Below are 23,443 nucleotides of genomic sequence, written 5' to 3'. Positions count from 1 at the left end.
CTTCTGCTGGTTTTCCCAGGACTCCATCTGTAGGCTCTGAGTGGCATTTAAATTAGACGATGTGGAGTGTGTGGGTGGTTCAGTCGGTTAAGTGTCAGGCTCTTGATCTCAGCTCAGGTCATGATCTTGAAGTTCATAAGATCAAACTCGGTGTAGGGGCTCTGTGCTAACAGCACAGAACCTACTTGAGATTCTCTCTCTCCCTCTCTCTCTCTGCATCTCCCCAACTTATGCATTCTCTCAAAATAATAAATAAACTTAAAAAAAAAAACCTACAGGGGCACCTGGGTGGCTTAGTCGGTTAAGCGTCCGACTTTCACTTAGGTCATGATCTCGCGGTTCGTGGGTTCGAGCCCCGCGTCGGGCTCTGTGCTGACTGCCAGCTCGGAGCCTGGAGCCTGTTTCAGTCTGTGACTCCCTCTCTCTCTGACCCTCCCCTGCTCACGCTGTGTCTCTCTCTCTCTCCTAGAAATAAATTAAAAACATTAAAAAAAAAAAAACCTACATTGACCAATATCACATGTGGCCCCTTTCATTGTCCCTAAAAAAATATATTAAATAGATAGATAAATTGGGGTGTCTGGGTGGCTCAGTCAGCTAAGTTTCCGACTTCAGCTCAGGTCATGGCCTCACGGTTTGTGGGTTCAAGTCGGGCGTCGGGCTCTGTGCTGACAGCTCGGAGCCTGGGGCCTGCTTCGGATTCTCTGCCTCATTCTCTCTCTGCCCCTCCCCAACTTGTGCTCTGTCTCTCAAAAATAAATAAATGTTAAAAAAAAGTTTAATAGATAGATAAACAAATAAGCAAACATTTTTTAAAATAAAAAATAAAACCATTACCTCCTCTTCTGGGGAAGTGGTTAGGGAGTTTTTGGTGACATGCAAGATAGTTGTATCATGGTAGGTGGAAGTATGACCTTGTTATTGCCTTTATATGGAGCTTAAGTATGGCTTAGGGAAATGCATATTGGTGCCAAGCTGACAATGGGTGATGTTGGTGATGTTTAATTTTGTATGTCAACTTGACTGGGCCACAGGGTACCCAGATATCTGGCCAAACATTATTCTGAGTATGTCTGTGGAAGTGCCTCCAGATGAGATTCATATTTGAACTGGTGACTGAGTAAAGCAGATTGCCCTCTGGGATGTAGGTGGTCCGCATCCAAACAGTGGAAGGCCTGAAGAGAACCAAAAGGCTGACCCTCCCAGGAGGGAGTTTCTGACTTCACTGAGCTGGAATATTGGTCTTTTGCTGTTGGACTCGAATTGAAACATCAGCTCTTTTTGGATCTCAAGTCTCCTGGCCTTCTGTCTGGAACTTATGCCATGGGCACTACTAGCTGTGAGGCCTCAGACTACACATAAGAATATATATATTCTGTTTCTCTGCAGGACACCTAATACTACAGTAGTTCATCATATCTGCAAATGATGAGTGTATTTTTAATTCCGTCATGCTTGTTTTTTCTTGCACTGACTAATGCACCCTAGAGGGAATGATCATTGGAATTACTGTCTTGTTCTGATTTTAAAGGAAATCAATACCCCAAATGACTCATCACCGTGTACAATATTTTCTGTCGGCTCCTGGTAGCTAGCTCCTTCAGGCTAAAGAAGATCCCTAGATTACTAAGTTTTTAAAATCATGAATGAATATTGGATGTTATCAAATGCTGTCTCTGCATCCATTTAGATAATCATGGTTTTTTTTTCTTTAATCTGTTAATGCATTGAATTACATTAATAAATTTTAAGCTGTTAATCTGCTAAAGTGCATTTCTGGGATGTTTTTAAATATTTCTGTTCACAAATGTTTTGACTAGGATTTTGGTGTCCCTGCTCCTTAGTTTGGCTGAAAATTGTATTTCTTGTTCTAGCTATGTTTCAGCTGCATAAAATGAACAGTGAAAGCTTTTCTTTTTCTGCTCTGACAATTTTTGGTGAAGAAATGTGTTCTGTTACAACACATGATTTTGTATTGCGGATCAATGCAGTGGGGTTTTTTTTTCCATGTTTATTTATTTATTTTGAGAGAGACAGAGAGAGAGCATGCCTGAGAGCACGAGAGCAGGGGAAGGGCAGAGAGAGAGGGAGAAAGAGAATCCCAAGAATCTGTCAGCACAGAGCCTGATGTGGGACTCGAACTCACAAACCACGATATCATGACCTGAGCTGAAATCAAGAGTCAGACACTTAACTGATGAGCCCCCCAGACCTCCTGTGGCTCATAGGGTGGCCCACCCCCTGTGGAAGATTTCTTGATTCATCTGAGATGTTTTTCCCCAGAACATTAATATTTTATACTTCAGGTAAGAGGTTCTGAGTGCAGGTAAGCCGATAGAGCTGAAAGCATCCCCCTGGGAATAGACTGTCCCTGACACCACTGTCATCTGAGCTCAGTGTGGCCACCTGCTCTCACTCTGAAATGCTTTTGTGTGGCCGTCATAACTCAGTGACATGAACTCTTCATCGTATTCCCTTTCTACAATGTTCTTTCACCTTTTTTTAAAATATTTATTTTTGGGAGAGCACAGGTGAAGTAGAGGCAGAGAGAGAAGGGACGGAGGATCTAAAGCAGGCTTCTCGCTGACAGGCTGACTGCACAGAGCCCGATGTGGGGCTTGAACCCACGAACCATGAGATCATGACCTGAGCCGAAGTTGGACGCTTAACCAACTGAGCCACTCAGGCACCCTGCACCTTTCTTTTTTTTTTTTTTTTTTCTCTGTATCTCCCTCCCCCACTCTCACTTTCTCTCTTTCCAAAATGAATAAACATTTTTTAAAAATTAATTTTAAAAAGGAACATTAAATATGGAATTATATGATCCAACAATTCTGCTCCTAGGTATATGCACAAGAAAATCGGAAACATATTGTATTGATAGGGAACATCTGTTATAAGATGGCCGACAGGACTAATAGAAAACGCCTGTCCCTGATTAGTGAGGAATGCGGAAGTAACTGGCTATAAATTGTTCCCTCTGCTAATGCTCTGCGCTCAGACCTCTGGGGAATGATCTCCTCTGAGCCCACCGGTGTAAAATAAACGTCCTCCCTTCCGAGATGTCTGAGTGCTGCTTGATTCCTCCACTGGGTGATCCAGACCAGATCCTGTAACAGTATTAGTCAGGGTTCTCCACAAAAACAGAACTAATGTGTGTGTGTGTTTAGAGAGAGAGAGAGAGTGAGAGAGACTGAGAAAGAAAGATTTACTTTAAGGAATGGCTCACACAGCTATGCAGACTGACAAGTCAAAAATCTGTAGAGTGGATCAGTAGGCTGAAGACTGAGGAAGAGCCAATGTTGCATTTCAAGTGTGAAGGCCATCTGCTGGTCAGCCTTTTGTTCTGTTCAGGCCTTCATTATGGAGGAGAATGTGCTTCACTTTAAGTCCACCAATTTGAATCTCCTCCAAAACATACCCTCACAGAAACATCCAGAATGTTTGACCCACCCAAGTTGACATATAATACTAACCATCACAAATCCACCCCTTGTCAACCTGGCACCCATTTGCATCCCTTTAAACCATACTTAATCTTCAAATAAAGATAATATCAAGATCATACTTCTGTCTACCAAACATGATACATCCTGCAAACCAAAAATGTGCTCACCTCTCCCCCAGAAGAAGAGGTAACGTCCTTAAGTGATGAATACCTTCTCCTTGGTATCCGTCCCTAAAATACAATGGTAATAAGTAAAAAATACTTAAATATTATGATATAAAGTCAACAAGTCCTCTTTTATATGTTAAGGGAATAAGGAGGAAGAAAACAAAGCTTTATAAACAGACATGTTCATACCACAAAAAATGAACTCATGATAATTTCAACCCTTATTTGTATAACTGGTCATAAGGTCATAGCCAGTACTCATAACTACCTTCTTCCACCACCCATTTTATATTTGCTTTGTCCTCAGCAAGGATGTCCGCTGGTCATGGTTCTTAATACAGTGACCCTGAAGGGTCTGGTCCATCCATTAGCAGTCTTATCTGGATTGAGTTGTTTTCCACTGATAATAGTTACAGGTCATTCACAGTGCTGGGCAACCACCACCTCTATATAGTTTCAAAACATCTGAGTCATCTCCAAAGAAAACTCTCTTAATTTTTTTTTTATTTGAGAGAGAGAGAGAGAGAACACAAGCAGGGAGAGGGGCAGAGGGAAAGAGAGGGAGAATCCTAAGCAGGCTTCATGCTTAGCATGGAGCCTGACATGGGGCTTGATCACATGACCCTGGGATCAGGGTCACATGACCTGAGCTGAACTCAAAAGTCAGATGCTCAACTGACTGAGCCACCCAGGTGCCCCAAGAAAACTCTGCACCCATTAAGCAGTTCCTCCCCCCACCAATCAGCGCTCAGCAACCACAAATGTGTGCTTTCTGTCTCTGTGAATTTACCTATTTTGGATATTTCATGCAAATGCAGCTATGTAGCATGTCACCTTTCATTTAGTTTCATTTAGTTTCTCTCATTTAGAATAATGTCTTTGAAGTTAATCCACATTGTAGCATGTGTCAGTACTTCATTCCTTTTGTGATGAAGAATATTCCATTGCATGAATATAACATAATCTGTTTATTCAGGCACCCCTCGATGGATTTTTGCATTGTTTCTAACTTTTGTCTCTTATGAATAATGCTGTGAGGAGCATTTGTATATAAGGATTTGGGAGGGGGTCAGGTGGGGAGGCTGGGCCAGGTCTGCAATGGGATGGGAGGCTTCTAAAGGCACACACGCCCACACAAGACATTCAGGGAGGGCTCAGGGGGGTGTCCTTAGGTACAGACAACCATGCCTTTCAAACATCCTCGAATCAGAGACCATGCCAGACATGCCGTTTCTCACACAAACCACGTCCCCCATTCTTTCAACAAAGGGGAAGGTAGAATATGTATAGCAACCCAAACCAGGTATCAGAAACTTTGAAGCTAGACATTAAATCAACCCGCAGACATATAGTTTTAAATTTTTTAATGTTTATTATTTTTTAAAGAATTTTTAATGTTTATTTTTGAGAGAGACAGAAAGAGAGAGTGTGAGCAGGGGAGGGGCAGAGGGAGAAGAAGACACAGGATCCTAAGCAGACTTCAGGCTCTGAGCTGTTGACTCAGAGGCTCGAACTCATGGACTGTGAGATCATGACCCAAGCTGAAGTTTGAAGCTTGACTGACTGAGCCACCCAGGCGCCCCTAGTGTTTATTTATTTTGAGAGAGAGAGAGACAGTGTTAGCGGGAGAGGGGCAGAGAGAGAGGGAGACACAGAATCTGAAGCAGGCTCCAGGCTCTGAGGTGTCAGCACAGAGCCTGTCGCGGGGCTCGAACTCACAAACCTCAAGATCATGACCTGAGCTGAAGTCAGATGCTTAACTGACTGAGCCATCCAGACGCACCTATAGTTTTTAAATGAATTTTGCAATAAAAGTCATCTGGTTATTAAATTGGAAGGCTAGCCTAAATAAATAAATATAAGTAAATACAAATATAAATATAAAATCTTCCAGCATACTGAAAGCAGCAGCCCTGAGCTTTAAATTCCATTTAATTTTGTCAATTGAAATAGCTGGAGCTGGAATTATGGAACTTCATAATTTAGTCTGAAGTAAAATTGTTGAGCTTTTACCATGGTTGTCTGAACAGCCCCTTGTCTCCTGTGCTGTGTGGCCTTGGGGGAGTCACTGTACCTCTCTGGCTCCATTGTGTCATCTGTGCAAGGTGAACAATGACCGTTTGCCACTGCATGAGGCTGAATTAATTATAATGGATTTTCCCTTCTTCCTCAAGCCTGGTTTCTTGGCCACCCCCTCCTAAGTCTCCCCTCTTCTATTTTCCCTTCTAATGTTAGGGGGACCTAGGGCTCCATCCTCACCCCCTGTCCATATCCTCTGCCCAGGTGAGCTCATCCATCCGTGGCTTTGAATACTCACTGATGGTGTCTCAGCTCTATCTCCCACCCTGACTTCTTCCCTCAATTCCAGACTCACAAATCCAACCAACTGAATGAGATCCTCGGCTTTCCTGTGTCCCAAACTGAACTCTCGACTTCTGACCTCCACAGACCTGTTCTGCCCCGGTCCGGGTCCTGACATTCCCAGGGAATGCTATTCCCTCTTCCCAGGTGCTCCAGACATGACACCTTCACCTTCCTCATCCTCAGAGCCATGTCTTGCCCAGAGCCTGGAGCCCACCCACTCCCACCTGCAGAGGTCTGGGCGCAGACCCTCTCGCCTCCCTCTGTGCCACTGTGAGGGACCCGCCCCAGTTATTGATGGTCCATCCTGGATTCTAGAGCCAGTGGGATGCTCTGACCCTGTGATTCCAGAACCTGCTTTGTGACACCAGCTGTGGCCTTGTCTGTCTTGTCCTGAGCACAGAAGGGCTATAAACGGACTTGTGAGCCTGGCCCAGCCACCGCAAACACCCAGTTTGTATGGCCCTTTGCAATGTCAAGCTTGGGGCTTTGCCTCAGTGAAATGCTCCATCCTTCCCAAGCTATAAAATGGGCAAAGGCAGAGCCAATCCAGGCCTTCTGACTCCCAGCCTCTGCCAAGGACAGGTGCCCGGATGGCTCTGGAAAAAGACTGGCAGAGCCCTTGAATGGGGTGGGGGAAGGGAGAAGGGTGACATGGCCTCTGCTCATTCCCTCTTCCAGCTTTGCCCAAATCCCTGCATCCCCAGATCCTAATCCATCCTGACTAATGGAGCCCAAGCTGGCTCATGCCCCATGGGATGAGCCTGCAAATCCCTGGGGCTGGGAGCTCACCACCTGTCTCCAGGCTGCCCTTTGTGCTCTCTCTCTCTCTCTCTCTCTCTCTCTCTCTCTCTCTCTCTCTCTCTCTCCATCAGAGAGCCAGATTCAGGGCCTCAGACAGGGATGATGGTAAAAGTCTATTGAGGCTAAAGCCCCCTCACCTTGTCCCTCAACCATGAGATGGGGAAGTTCAGGTACAGAAAGCTGCTCAGACCCCAGAGCCCAGGAAGGCCTTGGACCTGACCAAAAGAACAGCTCTTTAGGGTTCCTTCATCAGATGCAAGAGGTCGGGGCAGGAGCTGCAGGGCGAGCTGGCACTGTCCCCTGCCCCCATCAAAGGCAGTGTGGGCTGGTAGTTTCATACCAAGCTGGGTGCAAATCCTGATGCTGACCCACACCAACCGTGTGACCTTGGATTAGTCACTTGGATGAGGTTTCTATTTTCCCATCTGCCAAACAGCACTGATGGTAAAAGTCTCCTCTTTGTCAGGTGGTTGTGTGTGTGTTAAGCAGAGTTCTTGCTAATGTTAATGGTCCCTCCCTGCCCGTTCTTGCTCATTCAGCCCCTTTCTCCCTCCATTACCGAGTGTACTGCAGGGTTTGGAGGAGTGCCTTAGGCAGCCGGAGCCAAGGCACTGGTGGCTAGGAAAGAGAGGAAAAGAACAAAGAAAGAAAGAGAAATTGACAGAGACAGAGGAGAGAGAAGGTGGGGGGTAGGGGTTAGGGCAGCTGGCGGAGAAGAGAGCCTGAGAGAGAAACAAAAAAAGAGACACAGAAGGACAGTGTGTGTGTGTCAAAGACAGCCAGAGAGAGGTTGGAGTGAGACACACATCCAAAGAGAGGAAAACAGACCCAGGGAGCAGGAGAGGAAGGGAAAGGTGATACAGAGAGTCAGTTCTGCGCACACCCCATACTCAGGAGGGGTCTCCACCCTCAGGGCGGCCTCATCCCTTCCCCCAGAATCCTTAAATCCTCTCTCGCTCTGGGCCCTGTGCATCTGTCACAGCCCTATCCTGACATTGGTTGGCGCAGGTGAGTGTGGTGAGGGTGGGTGCCTAGTTGTGCGCTGGGGATGCGTCCCTGAGGAACAGAGGCCCAGGGCAGTCAGGGAGGGGCAGGCTGGCGCGGTGGAGACAGCGGTGGGGCGAGGGGACCCGTGTGCTAAGATTCAGACGGTGTGAGAGCGCGGTGGGGACCTGGGAGGGCTGGGCGAATTGATCCCATTTCTTCCCCAGCCGGCTCAGCCAACATTTATTGCGCGCCTCCCCTCTCCCCAGGACCCGGGGCTCCTTCCCCTTGCCCGCGACCCGGGGTTCTCCCTCTGCCAAGCGCTCAGAGCGGTCCCCTGTTCTGTTCCCCTCCCCGCCCTGTGGTCCTCCCGCAGACGGACAGCCGATGGGCCCTCCCGGGAGCGCCGGAGAGCCGCGGCTCCTGGCGCTGCTGCCGTCACTGCTGGTGCTGGTGCAGGCGGGCGCGGCGGGCGCGGCGGGCTCGGTGCGCCTGGCGGGCGGCCTCACGCTGGGCGGCCTGTTCCCGGTGCACGCGCGGGGCGCTGCGGGCAGGGCGTGCGGGCAGCTGAAGAAGGAGCAGGGCGTGCACCGGCTGGAGGCCATGCTGTACGCGCTGGACCGCGTGAACGCCGACCCCGAGCTGCTGCCCGGCGTGCGCCTGGGCGCGCGGCTGCTGGACACCTGCTCGCGGGACACGTACGCGCTGGAGCAGGCGCTGAGCTTCGTGCAGGCGCTGATTCAGGGCCGCGGCGACGGCGACGAGGGCGCCGTGCGCTGCCCCGGAGGCGTCCCTCCGCTGCGCGCTGCGCCCCCCGAGCGGGTCGTGGCTGTCGTCGGCGCGTCGGCCAGCTCCGTCTCCATCATGGTCGCCAACGTGCTGCGCCTGTTTGCGGTGAGGGCACTTGCATCCTCGTCCTGTCCTTGCCCTCGGGGTGGCTGATGTCTAGTCTCCAGGCAGAAATCACTCAAATTCACAAACGTCAACCGCTGCTCCAAAGAAACCCTGCCCTGGGGGGCAGAAGCAAGCCCGAGCCAGATCAACCCATCCCGTCCCCGCTTTCTTGTCTGCTCAGCTGCCCTGCCGGCTCCGCCACCTGCACACAAAACCCTTTGTGTGAATTAAAGAAATCTACCTTCTGGGCGGTCAAGGCCGCGTCTTCCCACAGGGGGAGGCAGCCTTTGCCTGGAGACCCTATTGACTAGAGCCGGGTCGCCTGGGGTTTAGCCTCTACTGGGTCACTTGCTTGCGTATCCTTATTTGGGGCACATATTGCACAATCTTGTGTGGTGGTCCCGCCCCCGGGTCCTGGGGACAGCTCTGAGTGATGAGTGCAAGTTTTTCCTGGAACCAGGGCCCTCCTTCTGGTGAGGGACTAGGACACGCCTCTGGCCACTCTCTGGTGGGTAGGGGAGGGTGGTGGTGTGTAGTTCCCTCATTTTTAGGGAACTGTCTTAAATGCGGAGCAGCCCCTTCTCTGAAGCCTGGGGGGCAGTGATTAGGGGGAAGGGCATAGGAATAAGAGATTAGGGGGCCTTTGTCATTAGCGTGTGGGGGTGTTTGGTAGAGGTCATTCACTGGGGTTCTGTGGGGGAGGTGTGTCTCTGTCCCTCCATCTTCATGTGAAGAGAGGAAGGCTTTGCTTCCATCTGGCTGGGGGAGGGGACTTCTGTTTCTTGAGACTTTCTCTGATTCTCCCACGGGAGGCCTCTGTTTCTACCACGCTGGGTAGAGGTTTTATGCGGGTCCTCCTCTGTCATCTGCATCTGTGTAATCCACCCACCCCTGTTCCCACTGGATGGCTGCGTTGTCATACTGACACAACTTCTAGTGGGCACCAGAGGCATTCTGTGGCTCCCCGGGATGTGTGTGTGGCTGGGGGGGAGGGGTAGTGGTGAGGAGAGTCTGTCTCACCTGCCTGCCCATGTCTGTCTGTGTTTGTAGCTCTGTCCCCTGCCCTGCTTGGAGCTCTGGTTTCTGTCCCTTTCCCTGTGTCTGCCCCTCTAGCAGAGATCTCAAACTCAAGGGTCTTCAGGGGCCAGGCTGGGGGTGTAGATGGGTGAAGCAAGACCCCATGAGCCCAGGGCCGGGTGCTGCCAGCTCAGCCCCAGACTGAGGTAGCGCCCCCCACCCCCACACCTTGTTAGACACCTCTTACCAATTCAAAACTTAAACGCATGAAGACACTGGTGCATGAAAGGCAACCAGGGGACAGATTTGGTTCCCTGGGGGGATGTTTTGCAATTCCTGGTCCAGGAGCAGAGATGGAGTTTGGGCCATATTCGTATTCCTGTGCTGTGGCGTTTTATTTATTTTATTTTATTTTTTTATTTTTTATGCTTATTTATATTTGAGAGAGAGAGAGAGAGAACACGCACGCACGCGCATGAGCAGGGGAGGGGCAAAGAGAGAGACAGACACAGAATCCAAAGCAGGCCCCAGGCTCTGAGCTGTCAGCACAGAGCCCCACATGGGGGCTCAAAATCACGAACGGGGAGATCATGACCTGAGCCAAAGTCAGATGCTCAACCGACTGAGCCACCCAGGTGCCCCTATTTTGTTTTATTTTTAAATGTTTGTTTATTCTGAGAAAGAAAGATAGAGAGCGAGCAGAGGAAGGGCAGAGAAAGAGGGAGACATAAAATCCCAAGCAGATTCCGAGCTGTCAGCACAGAGCCGGACGTGAGGCTCGACGCACGAACCACGGGATCATGACCTGAGCTGAAACCAAAAGTTGGACGCCTAACCAACTGAGCCACCTAGACGCCCCAGCAGTCAGGCATTTTAGATTAATTTCCCTAAGGAGGTTCAACTTGTATGGGGAGGTTGTTCTCAAGATTAAACTTTAGTGTCTAGAGCCCCCGTAGTATGACCAGTGTCCATTAACTGCCCTCAGCCCTTCTCTGCCTCCTTTTCTCTGACCTTCCCTCTTTCTTTGTGGTTCTTCTTGTTTTTCTTTTTCTGTCCCCCTGTCTCTCTCTTCCAGCTTCCTCCTTCCCTCTTTCCTTCTCTCTCCCTCCTGCTCTTCTCACACTGTCTCCACTCCACTCTGTACTTTCTTTCTGCCCTGTTTCAGACATCCCTGTCTCCCCTAGACCAGCCTGGCCCACTCCTTCCAGAACCTTCCCTGTCTTCTGACCTTCACCAGCTCCCACTTCACCCCTCTTCTCTAGTTAGCCTCCCTCATCCCGACTTCCTCAGCCTTCCGCTACCATTCTCCACTCTCTTCTCACACTTGCTATTTCCACCCCCCAGGAGAACCTGGATCAGCTCAGCCCATGATCCCAGCTGTCAATCACTGTAATGCACACAGACAAACCCACTTCCAAGGAGGCCCCTCCAGAAGGCCAGACACAGCTTGTAATCCCTTCTTAGCTCCCCTACTTGCTCTGACCCTGCCTGGGGGTGCCGCTCCCCTGCACAGACTGCCCCTTTGTGTGAATTAGGAAAATATGCTGTCCCCTAGGGAAGGCGAGGGGCCCCACTCCCTCTCAGATGCAGCCTTCGCCCAGCAGCTGGATCAGCTGCAGGCTGGACTTGGGTCCCCACCCTGCCTTTGCCTGGACATGCCCTGCACCACTGTATATCGTGCCCTTCCCTCTCCCCTAGACCCTCACACCTCCCATATTCCATCAGACTGCTTCTCAAAAGTCTCCACACCCTCACGCCTCTCCATGTGGCTATTCCAACCCTAATCCCAAACTTCCATGCCCCTACCATTGTCCTAGATCCCTTTTGCCCTCCCTCCCCATAGGGTCACTGACCCTCCACCCATAGCCCAGATGTCCTTCCCTTTCCAGATACCCCAGATCAGCTACGCATCCACAGCCCCCGAGCTCAGTGACTCCACGCGCTACGACTTCTTCTCCCGAGTCGTGCCACCTGACTCCTACCAGGCCCAGGCCATGGTGGACATCGTGAGGGCACTGGGATGGAACTACGTGTCCACGCTGGCCTCCGAGGGCAACTATGGCGAGAGTGGGGTTGAGGCCTTTGTGCAGATCTCCCGGGAGGCTGGTGAGCTGGATGTGGGGGTCCAAGGCATCAAGGAGCCTGCAGAGGGGTGAGCCAGGGGCCATCAGACATGGTGGGGAGCATGGATGGTGGCCTGTGGACAGGTTCCCCTTTCCTTTGGAGGGCCCAGCCCCTGCCACAGTCATGCACAGTGGCAGGCCCAGTGGGTGGGTTGGGTGGGTGGAACAAGAGTGACTTTGGCATCCCCGACACCCAGGGGGAGTCTGCATTGCCCAGTCCATCAAGATTCCCAGGGAACCAAAGCCAGGAGAATTCAACAAGGTGATCAAGAGACTCATGGAAACGCCCAACGCCCGTGGCATCATCATTTTTGCCAACGAGGATGATATCAGGTGGGACAGCTGGCACGTTCCATCACCGGGTTTATCAGAGGCTCTCCTTGAAGGCCCTGCCACCTCTTCCTGCACATCCCCCAAGCTTGCACATCCTCCCTTCCCTCTCCTCTCCTCCCTCTCTTCTGGATGGCCCCCTCACCCTCCTGCCCTTACACACTTCCTTCTGCCATTTCTCTTCCGGTGCCCCCCAGAAATGAATGAGGCCTGGTTTGGGTGGAGATGCTCCAAGACGAGCCAAGGGAAACCCACAAAAACGCCTGTCTGTTCTTATCATGCAAAATAGGAGAGAGACCTATGGGCAGATCTAAGTGCAGAAAATGAGCTGTCGGGCAAGGAGCCCCGGGAGGGGAGGCAGTTCAGGGGATATTAGCAGGTGGCCATGGACCCTACCCTGAGGCCTGTGTGGCTCAGAGCCTGCAGGGGGCTCTGCAAGAAATGGGAGACCGTCTTCCAGGCAGTGTGAGGTGGGCTTTGTGCACAGAGCAAGAAGGCAGGCCTGGGGCCAGAGCCTGGCGCAACCATGACTACCTGAGAAGTCCAGAGCAGGTGCCCTAAGCCCCCAAAACCCCATTTTTCCTGATAAAGGAGGGTCTGCTGAGTGACTTGGAAGGGGATAGGAGGAGAGAGAAGAACAAGAAGTGGCCTGAGGTAAGTCGGAGGAGGATCGCAGGCCCTCACTCGCCCTCGCCCCATTCATACCAGGAGGGTCCTGGAGGCTGCACGCCTGGCCAACCTGACGGGTCACTTCCTGTGGGTCGGCTCAGACAGCTGGGGAGCCAAGACCTCACCCATCCTGAACCTGGAGGATGTGGCTGTGGGGGCCATCACCATCCTGCCCAAAAGGGCTTCCATAGACGGTGAGTGCCGGGATGCCCTCCCCCATCGCATCCCCTGCCCCTGCTTGCCCTTCCCCACAGCCCCCTCTTGGGGGTGGGGCTCAGTTTCCCCATCTGCAAAATTGTATCCTGATCCATGGGCCTTCCGGGATCCCCAGATTCTAGGATTCTGTGAATACATCCCTCCAGGCAGTGTTTGAGTTGGCAGAGGAGGAAAAGCCCACCCCACTGCATAGAGTGAAGAATTAGTTTTGCTTTTTCTGTTTCTGTTTTCGTTTTAATTCGATGCCTACATTCCTGGTGTTGCTGGTTCCTCAAAAGGCACACTAATTTGAGGGTCAGAGGAGAGGAAGCAAAGCCGAGGATGGGAACATATTGCCCTGTTGATCAGATGATGCAGCCTGCTTCCCCCCCTTCCTCCACTGTCCCGCCTGTGTGTGTCTGGAACAATCCAGCAGAGATGTTCCCTATATAACAGGATTGATAGTTTTCCCAAAGACTGACCTGAAGACACCTTCGTGAGGTGCTGCAGGGCTATTTTATGAAGAACAGAACCTTGTAAAGGCTGAGAGCCTTGACTTTCAGGGGCTCTCAGCCTCTTGTAGGTGTTCACCCACCCTCACGCTCTTTCTTTCCCTTAGAGTGCATTTGGTTGCCTTTGACAAATTAGGATGAGAGCAGTTTTAGCAATAAAAGCACTTCATCACAAGACAAGATGTCTGAAAGTAGGCCACTTCGGGTTTGGGCCGGTGCGTTAATGACATTCTCAAAGTCCTGAGCTCTGTCCCCACGTCTGTTCCACCATCCTCCAATGTTGCTATGTGCCTTGGTGACTGAGGTGTCTTAAACACAAAGTGGCTGCGGAAGCTCCACCCATCATGCCTTCACAGCAGCATCTTAACCAGGAAAGAAGGAGCAGCCTCAAAGTCTGTCATGCAGTGAGGCTCTGAGTTTACAATGGGATGCAAATCCTACCCTGGAGTCCCCAGATCGCTCTGAAGTCACTGGCCAGAAGTCAGTCACGTGGCCAGTCCTAGCTGCGAAGTGACCAAGTGATGAAGGGACACAGAAGAATCACGCCTGGTTCCGATGGTCGCCATTCTTCTCTCTCCCCGCTCTCAGGATTTGACCAGTACTTCATGACCCGCTCCCTGGAGAACAACCGCCGGAACATCTGGTTTGCCGAGTTCTGGGAAGAGAATTTCAACTGCAAACTCATCAGCTCAGGTACCCAGTCCGACGACTCCGCTCGCAAATGCACAGGTGAGAGCTGCCCAGGGCAGCAAGGGGAGGTGAGGGAGAAGGGGGGAGACCGGGTGGGGCGCCTGGGGGCCAGGTACACTTCCTCTGGGCATCCCTAGGACAGGCGAGGAACGCATTGGCCGGGACTCCACCTACGAGCAGGAGGGGAAGGTGCAGTTTGTGATCGATGCTGTGTACGCCATTGCCCACGCCCTCCACAGCATGCACCAGGCGCTCTGCCCCGGGCTCACGGGCCTGTGCCCTGCGATGGAGACCACTGATGGGCGGATGCTGCTGCAGTATATTCGAGCAGTCCGCTTCAATGGTGAGCAGGAACCAGGTCTCCTAACAACAGGGAGGGAGAGCCCCCAGGGTTGGATTTCTCTGCAGGACTGAGGTTGACTCAGATCAAAGGGATGGGAGAGGCAGGGTGGTGCAGTGGAGGCACCCGGAACTGGGCGTTGCCGGAAGCTTGAGCCAAATTATGGAACCAATTTTTAACACTCAGCCCCAGGCTTCAGCACCTCTTGCCCCAAGTTGCAAAATTCAGGTGTTGGGGAACTTTTTCTGTGACCCCTACTGCCTGGAATCCTTATCGGGCCACATGCACTCTCCCCTCCATTGCACAGAGCTTGGGGACATCTGGGCTCTGGGCATGCATGGGGCACAGTGCAGACTGTGCAAAGGCATTGTGTGCAATGTGGACAGGCTGCCCACTCTGAGTCTTGGGCCTGCAAAGACCACCCCAGCTAAGCCCTGCACTACTGGAGCACAAGGTGCAAGTCTGATGTGTCCCCTGGTACCAGCGGAGGGCCTGGCACATAGGCAGGGCTCAGCATAAGGTCTGAAAAGGCCCAAATGGACTCAAGCTTCCCTCATGGTTTGTGCAGAGAGGTATACTTCTTGGTCCATTACTATCCTTTATAAAATTAAAAACCGTATTCCACCAAATACTGAACATCTTCTCTCTGCTAAATGGCACAACTTACTATCATTGCAGACCAGCTCTACAAGCTGGTAGAATGTGCTTCCAAAAGAAATAAAGCCAGGGGCACCTGGGTGGCTCAGTTGGATAAGCATCTGACTCTTGGTTTCGGCTCAAGTCACAATCTCATGGTTTGTGAGACTGAGTTCCGCTTTGGGCTCTGTGCTGACATCATGGAGTCTGCTTGGGATTCTCTCCTTCTCTGTCTCTCTGCTCCCCTCATGCTGCCTGTGTCTCTCTCAAAAATAAATAAATAAACTTTTAAAAAATATTAAAAAAATAAAAGTTGATTGTTCAAATCGTTACAAATCTCATGCCAACACTCAGACCTTTGTACCAGTCTTGAACCCATCATTTTGCCTGGCTAGTTAAGGCTCTTTCCTTTTCCTTTTTCTTTTTTTTAAGTTTATTCAAGAGAGACAAAGAGAGCAAGTGGGGGAGGGGCAGAGAGAGAGAGAGACAGAGAATCTCAAACAGGAACATTGTCAGCACAGAGCCTGATGTGGGGCTCGAACTCACAGAATGCCAGATGATGACCTGAGCTGAATCCAAGAGTGGGCCACTTAACCAACTGAGCCACCCAGGTGCTCCTTTCATTTTTCTTTTTAAATTGTGGTTAACATGCACATAGTGTCATACTGACCATCTTAACCATCTTTAGGAGTACAGCTTAGTCGCATACACTGTGGAGCAATCATTCTCCAGAACTTCTTTTTATCTTCTAAGGCTGAAATTCTGTCCCCATTAAAGAACAGCCCCTCATCACCCTCCGCCAGCCTCTGGCCACCTCCATTTAACATTCTGTCTCTATGATTTTGCCTCCTCTAGGTATGTTCCACAAGAGGCATCATGCAGTATTTGTCCTTTTGTGTGACTGCCTCACTTCACTTAGTATAACGTCCTTTAGCAGGTCATAGCATGTGTCAGAATGTCCTTCCTTTCTAAGGCTGAATAATGTCCCAGCATAAATAGACATTTTGTTTATTCATTCAACTCCTGGTGTGTGAACAGTGGCCATGCTCATGGTTGTGAAGAGATCTCTTATTGTAGTTTTTTTTTTTTAATGTTTATTTATTTTTGAGAGAGAGAGACAGAGCATGTGGGGGGGAGGGGCAGAGAGAGATGGAGACACAGAAACCCAAGCAGGCTCCAGGCTCTGAGCTGTCAGCAGAGCACCAGAGGTGGAGCTCAAACTAATGAACTGTGAGATCATGACCTGAGCCCAAGTTGGATGCTTAACTGACTGAGCCTACCAGGCGCCCCTGTTATTATAGTTTTCAGTTGCATTTCCCTGATGACACTGCGCGTCTTTGCACGGGATTCCTTTATCCTGGCTGGGCCTTGGGCCTCTCCAGGATGACCTGGGGAAACAGCTGAGGACAACCGGCTCTCCCTCCAGGCAGCGCCGGGACCCCCGTGATGTTCAACGAGAACGGGGATGCGCCCGGACGCTACGACATCTTCCAGTACCAGGCGGCCAACGGCAGTGCGGGCAGCGGCGGCTACCAGGCTGTGGGCCAGTGGGCAGAGACCCTCAGGCTGGACGTGAGTGGGCACGGACACGCTGACGCGGGGCGCAGGGGCGCGGGCGCACCGTCCCGGGACGGAGTCCCAGGCCAGCGTCTCCTGTGCCCGCAGGTGGAAGCTCTCCAGTGGTCGGGAGACCCGCACGAGGTGCCCGCGTCCCAGTGCAGCCTCCCCTGTGGGCCCGGCGAGCGGAAAAAGATGGTGAAGGGCGTCCCCTGCTGCTGGCACTGCGAGGCCTGTGACGGCTACCGCTTCCAGGTGGATGAGTTCACGTGCGAGGCCTGCCCCGGGGACATGCGGCCCACGCGCAACCACACGGGCTGCCGCCCCACGCCCGTCGTGCGCCTGACCTGGTCCTCGCCCTGGGCCGCGCCGCCGCTCCTGCTGGCCGTGCTGGGCAGCATGGCCACCACCACCGTGGTGGCCACCTTCGTGCGGCACAACGACACGCCGATCGTCCGCGCCTCGGGCCGCGAGCTCAGCTACGTGCTGCTCACCGGCATCTTCCTCATCTATGCCATCACCTTCCTCATGGTGGCCGAGCCCGGCGCGGCCGTGTGCGCCGCCCGCAGGCTCTTCCTCGGCCTGGGCACCACGCTCAGCTACTCGGCCCTGCTCACTAAGACCAATCGCATCTACCGCATCTTCGAGCAGGGGAAGCGCTCCGTCACGCCGCCGCCCTTCATCAGCCCCACTTCGCAGCTCGTCATCACCTTCAGCCTCACCTCTGTGCAGGTGGGTCGTGGGAATCCCAGGGCCACACGGTGGGCGCATCGCACCTGCGCTGGTGGGCTTGTCCAACGCTCTAAGAACTCGGATGATCACTCTTCTATTTTGGCTCCTATGTTAAAATTAAGAAAGAAAAGGGGCGCCTGGGTGGCTTAGTCGTTAAGCGTCCGACTTTCGCTTAGGTCATGATCTCGCGGTTCGTGGGTTCGAGCCCCGCGTCGGGCTCTGTGCTGACTGCAAGCTCAGAGCCTGGAGCCTGTTTCAGTCTGTGACTCCCTCTCTCTCTGACCCTCCCCTGCTCACGCTGTCTCTCTCTCTCCTAGAAATAAATAAAACATTTTTAAAAATTTTTTAAAAAATTAAGAAAGAAAAAAAAGGCTACAGGAAATAGGGCCCTGCTGTTCTGCTCATATGCGGGGCTCATTTCAGAGCACCCATTCCCTGCCCCCTCCTGCACCCCCGGCTCTGTCCTGGAGGGAAGATGGGTCAGTAGGCCAGGGAGTGCGAGCATCCAGCAACGTTTCTGTAAAAACAATGAGATTATTTTCTGTACGCTGAACGGGTTCTTTCTCAAGAAAAAGAAAAAAAAAAAAAAAGAGAGAATCTGTTTCCATAAGGGAGTTCCTGATGCCCCGTCACTAGGAAAACCTGGATGAGAGGCACGCGCCCCAACCATGTCACTGTGGAACGTGGCATCCAGCTCCATAAATGGCCAGAATTTCATGCTGTATGTGCAGCAAAAGCAGATAGCCTTCAGCGGTTTCTCTAAGATAGTAGCATGATAGCAGCAGAAGTTACTCTCATGATCTGGAGGCCCTGGATATTTCTTTGCAAAGGGTACTGAGAGACAGGTGTGTGTGTGACATTGTGACATTGTAGAGCCAGCTCAGTTCTCAGGGCTAGGTGGAGAGCCTATGCTCAGCCTTCTTTTTCTTTTTTTTTTTTTTAAGGTTTATTTATTTTTGAGAGTGAGAGAGACAGAACCAAACAGGGGTGGGACAGAGAGAGAGAGAGAGGGAGACACAGAATCTGAAGCAGGCTTCAGACTGAGTTGTCAGTGCAGAGCCCAGCGTAGGGCTTGAACTCATGAACTGTGAGGTTATGACCTGAGCCAAAGTTGGATGCCATCTAGGCGCCCCAACTCAGCCTGCTTTAGACATGAAACATTCTCCACTGCAGGCAAGCCCTTCTCCCTACCCAGTTCTCCATATAGCACATTCCTCCCGACCCACAGGCAATTCTCCACGACTGAAAGGTGTTGCCGTCCTCCTATAGATAGCAGGGCCCGAGTGTCCCCTGTCAGGGCCAGAATGACAATGCCCAGCACACCCTGACTTCTTACCTCCCAACTTCCCTCCTTGAAACTCCTGTGATGCCCCTTTCCCCAGGATAGAGATACTTAGACTACATTTAGTACCTCCTGGCTCGCCTGCAGACTCTGTACATTATACCCAACTGTCCAGAAATCCTGGACCCTTTCAAAGAGGCACACCTTCAGTTTTGCTAGGTTATTTACCAATATGGTGGACATAAAATGGCATCTCATTGTTTTAATTTGCATTTACTTAATTACTAGTGCAGCTGGCCTTTGGAGTTTCCTCTTCTGTGATGTGCCTGTTCCTACACTTCGCACATTTTCTATTTTTTTGTAGGGGCTTTTGTTTTTGTTTTTACATGTACTGGATGCTAGTTCCTTATCAAGTATATGTGTTGCAAAATTGGTGGGGTCCATTTTGGTTGCTGCTTCTGTGTATCACAGGCCTTGGGTATTAGTTTTTCACAGGCAACCTTTTTTCCCCTACCTAGAGCCTTGTTCTAAGAGGAGCCTCCATGCTGTTTTCCTGGACATTGGGTAGGGTGTTATTAGTCCCTTTTTTATGGAGCTACTGCCTTTGGGAGAATCACAAAAAGATTCTTCTTCTGGGTGTATGAATTATTAAAAAGCCTCCCTTCTTGGGCCACCTGGATGGCTCAGGCGGTTGAGCGTCCAACTTCAGCTCAGGTCACGATCTCACAGTTTGTGAGTTCAAGTCCTGTGTTGGGCTCTGTGCTGAAGTTCAGAGCCTGGAGCCTGCTTCGGATTCTGTTTCTCCCTCTCTCTGCCCCTCCCCTGCTCACACACACACACACACACTCTCTCTCTCTCAAAATAAATAAATAACATTAAAAAAATTTTTTTAAAAAGCATCCCATCTTCCAGGATCACAGAGCCCTGCTCTAGGTACATACTACCTAGGTACAACACTACACTAGAATGTTGGGTAGATTTCAGCCCACCTTCTCCCCTCCTACATACATACATCAGACAGTCTTGTGCAGTGAACAATCTGCACACATGAACAGGGCAGCCCTTCCAGGGTCCTGCCTTTATGCAGGTGGCTTAGTTCCTGTTCCCCGGCTTCTCTTGGCTCAAGGTCATGTCTCCTGTCACTGTGAGGGATCTGCTACTCCATCTTCTCCCTGTAGGTGTTTGTGTTTGACTTTGATAACCTCCTAGACCACCTGGTAGCAGCTCACATTCTTTTTTTTTTTTTTTTTATGTTTTATTTATTTCTAGGAGAGAGAGAGAGAGAGAGAGCGTGAGCAGGAGAGGGTCAGCGAGAGAAGGAGTCACAGACTCTGAAACAGGCTCCAGGCTCTGAGCTGGCAGTCAGCACAGAGCCCGATGCGGGGCTCGAACCCACGAACCGCGAGATCATGACCTAAGCGAAAGTCGGACGCTTAACCGACTAAGCCACCCAGGCGCCCCTCACATTCTTATTAGTCTCTATTTAAGTGCCTCATCCTGAGCTTCACCGTGCAGCTGCCATGATTTCATTACATTATGCTTGGCACTTCTCCGGAGCTGGAGAAGGAAGAAGGTCCTCGAAAACGAGGTTTGCCATGTTGCTAGACAGGATCAAGCTAGTGTTTTCACATCTGCAGAATGGAGATGGTCCTGCCTACCTGGAGGGCTGTAAGGAGAGAAAATCTCTGCTGGATCTGGCCCTCAATCCATGGGGTATGCACTAGCTCCTCCTCCAGGCTGGCATGGACAAGATACGTGTAGGGTCACAATGCCAGGGCCTCTGCCTGCTGTCACTGTGGCTCTTGGGCCTGAGCATCCCACTCAGTAGGCCAGGAGCCTCGAGGCGACCCTAACCTGCCAGACTCAGGTAGGTGGCCGGGCTGGGTGTGTCCCTGATACGTGTTGGCCCCTGCAGGTGGTGGGAGTAATGGCATGGCTGGGGGCCCAGCCCCCACACAGCGTAATCGACTATGAAGAGCAACGGACAGTGGACCCAGAGCAGGCCAGAGGGGTGCTCAAGTGCGACATGTCAGATCTGTCCCTCATTGGCTGCCTGGGCTACAGCCTCCTGCTCATGGTCACATGCACAGTGTATGCCATCAAGGCCCGTGGCGTGCCCGAGACGTTCAACGAGGCCAAGCCCATCGGCTTTACCATGTACACCACCTGCATCATCTGGCTGGCTTTTGTGCCTATCTTCTTTGGTACTGCACAGTCAGCTGAGAAGGTAATCTGGGGTCTCTTGTTGGGTTTCACTGCCTCCTTTGTTTCCTGCCTGTCAAAGGAGGGGCTCAATTGTCCCAAGAGCTGGACCACCCATGTGAATGATTACTTGTTGGCTGATACATTCATATACTTACTTATGCACTCATTTGTTTGTCAGTGTCCCTGCTGGCTCAGTGAGTCCTGTCTCCCTTTGTTTGTTCATCCATGCTTCTACCATCCATTAACTTGTTTCTATTCAATTACTTCTTCATATACTTCGTACCTATCAATCCATTAATCTGTCAGTCCATTTGCTTGATCATTATTCAGTCATTTATTTGTGCATAGAGTAGAACATTTGTTTATTTGCCCCGTCAATCATCTGTTTATTCACTCACTTTCTTATTCAGTCTCTGTTTATTCATTTGTTCCTTTGAAAACATGATCATTCAGTCATTAACATGCTCTAGCCCTTTTTAGGCATATGGACCATTTCCCCAGGTGTCACTCGCTATGAATGAATCCTTCACTTCCTGTGGTCGTTTGTCCACTTGTCAATCGTCCTCCTTTCTGCCTTCATCAGAGCCACGCCATGACCACCACTTCTTCATGCCACAGGGCCTTTGCTTGTATGTTGTCTTTTCCATTCACCCAATGAACACAGACTCATGCAGGGGTGGGGGGTGGGAGAGAACGGGGCCAAGTCCCACCTGGTCCTTTCCTCCATGACTCAGATCTACATCCAAACCACCACACTGACGGTATCCTTGAGCCTGAGTGCATCGGTGTCCCTTGGCATGCTCTATGTGCCCAAGACCTACGTCATCCTGTTCCACCCTGAGCAGAACGTGCAGAAGCGGAAGCGAAGCCTCAAGGCAACCTCCACAGTGGCAGCCCCACCCAAGGGCGAGGACACAGAGGTCCCCAAGTAGCGAATGGGGGATGAGTGGGATGGCTGCTCCCTCTCTTCTGCTCTCTTCTTTCCCTTGCTTCACAGTGGAAGCTGTGAAAAGTCCAGGTCTGTAGCGAGCAGTCAGAGGCAGGGAGTCCACAAAGCCCATGCCCACCAGGACAGGGCTGGCCTCCAGGAAGACCTGGACCCACACACCACACATCCTTGCTTTTCTGTGCCTGTTGGCATCATATGTCCTTGCTTCAGACCAGACTTTCTACTCATGGAGGCAAACAGCCACCACGAGGAGCCTACTCTAGAGAGTGACTGAACTTACGCTCCCTGGTCTGAATTCAGAGAGCACGATGAAGCTGTGGGCTTGGACCAGAGTGAGAGATTTCCACCCAGTTAGACACCAAAACCTAGGGACTGAGCAGTGTGAAAGAATGTGTAGATCTCACTGTGGAAATACAGAGCTGGTTGCAGGGAAGAACAGTTTCCACAATAGACCTGGGGGTCTGGGCTCTGGACTGAGTAATTCAGGCTTGGCACTGAGAGATGGAAGCTTATGTCAGAGGCGAATGAGCCAGGATGGGCCTGGGACATGATGTGGGAGTGAGCACTCATGGGATGCACCCCCATGAGGTTACTTGTGTTGAGGTCTTCTTCTCAGGATCTTCGCCCCTGGCATCTGGGGCATGTCACACTTAGGAGGATAGCTTTTTGCCTTTCCCATGCATATGCCCTCAAATGACCCCCAACCCCTCGTGTGGTGTTCGTGGTATGTGAACGAAGCAATAGGTTGGCAGTTGCCCTCTTCTGGTGCCTGTGAGGGATTGTGGTCAGGAGTCTCAGGTTGGGGCCAGGGACAAAGAGTTGTGTCCATGGTGACGATTAATTAGAAGTAGACATCTTAGGATGAATATCGAAACTTTTCTCTCCCAATATTTACCGGGGGGTCCCCTTTGAAAGACAAGCACAGGGCATGGGGAGGGAAATGCTTGGACTTCAAACGTATGGACATTCATTTTTCAGTATATATATATATATATATATATATTTTTTTTTTTTTTACAAAAAGTTTGGTTTCAGTTGTGGAATTGTATTTCCCTATGGTACGATTTAAATTTGTTAAATTGACCCTTTTTATTTGTGAGTTTGAATTCTCTGGTAGCTGATGTCTGGAACCAATTCTGAAGATCAACCCCACTTCATACACCAAAAAAACTCTTTCCTACACTGAGTCTCTGTTGTGTGATAAATTGTGACATTGGGACCAGGTGTTTCTGAATTCCTTAAATTAATAGGGCCTCTCCTCAGAGTAACATTTTTGGTGTACGGATTCTCCATCTTCATGTTTTTGCATTCCTATGTTTCTCTACCATGTGAATTAGGAAGTTTTATTTATCTCTCAGTGCTTTCCAAAATTCACAATCTCATCAGGCTTCCTTCCTGTGTGGGTTTTCTTTTGTATAATATGATGAGGTGTGTTTTCTTGCTGAAGGCTTTTCCACATTAGTGCTTTTATGGGATTTTCCTCCTACATGAACTTAGAGAGAGTCAGTGAGCTCTGATGTCGAAAGGTAGGTGTTCCTGTGTGTTTT

General features: G+C 50.8%; 1 protein-coding gene and 1 long non-coding RNA gene across 2 annotated transcripts; one reads left to right on the top strand and one right to left on the bottom strand.

Moving 5' to 3' along the window:
* Window positions 1-5,169: 5,169 nt before the first annotated feature.
* LOC120245673 lies at window positions 5,170-6,270 on the bottom strand. Its single transcript, XR_005531847.1, has 3 exons — window positions 6,205-6,270; window positions 5,630-5,712; window positions 5,170-5,198 (listed from the first exon to the last, which is right to left on the bottom strand). It is a non-coding gene; the product is annotated as an uncharacterized LOC120245673 (long non-coding RNA).
* Window positions 6,271-8,152: 1,882 nt separating this feature from the next.
* On the top strand, window positions 8,153-21,879 carry GRM6 (glutamate metabotropic receptor 6). The gene is made up of 10 exons (XM_039252854.1): window positions 8,153-8,659; window positions 11,566-11,782; window positions 11,997-12,132; window positions 12,838-12,992; window positions 14,094-14,234; window positions 14,338-14,538; window positions 16,598-16,743; window positions 16,837-17,460; window positions 20,658-20,969; window positions 21,682-21,879. Exons 1-10 carry the CDS (start codon window positions 8,153-8,155, stop codon window positions 21,877-21,879), a joined length of 2,637 nt encoding a protein of 878 aa, XP_039108785.1.
* The last annotated feature ends 1,564 nt before the right edge of the window (window positions 21,880-23,443 follow it).

The sequence above is a fragment of the Hyaena hyaena genome, unplaced genomic scaffold, assembly GCF_003009895.1.
Source record: "Hyaena hyaena isolate Hyena2069 unplaced genomic scaffold, ASM300989v1 scaffold_428, whole genome shotgun sequence".
Lineage (NCBI taxonomy): Eukaryota > Metazoa > Chordata > Mammalia > Carnivora > Hyaenidae > Hyaena > Hyaena hyaena.
The sequence above is the reverse complement of the archived record's forward strand: the minus strand, read 5'-3'. Positions and strand labels throughout refer to the sequence as shown.

What these genes read in the sequence shown, in the direction of transcription:
- GRM6 (XM_039252854.1), top strand. Translation starts at nt 8,153, where the DNA reads ATGGGCCCTCCCGGGAGCGCCGGAGAGCCGCGGCTCCTGGCGCTGCTG. An exon ending in CAAAAGGGCTTCCATAGACG is followed by an intron (nt 12,993 to 14,093) that starts GTGAGTGCCGGG and finishes CCCCGCTCTCAG; the next exon opens with GATTTGACCAGTACTTCATG. An exon ending in CTCCGCTCGCAAATGCACAG is followed by an intron (nt 14,235 to 14,337) that starts GTGAGAGCTGCC and finishes TCCCTAGGACAG; the next exon opens with GCGAGGAACGCATTGGCCGG.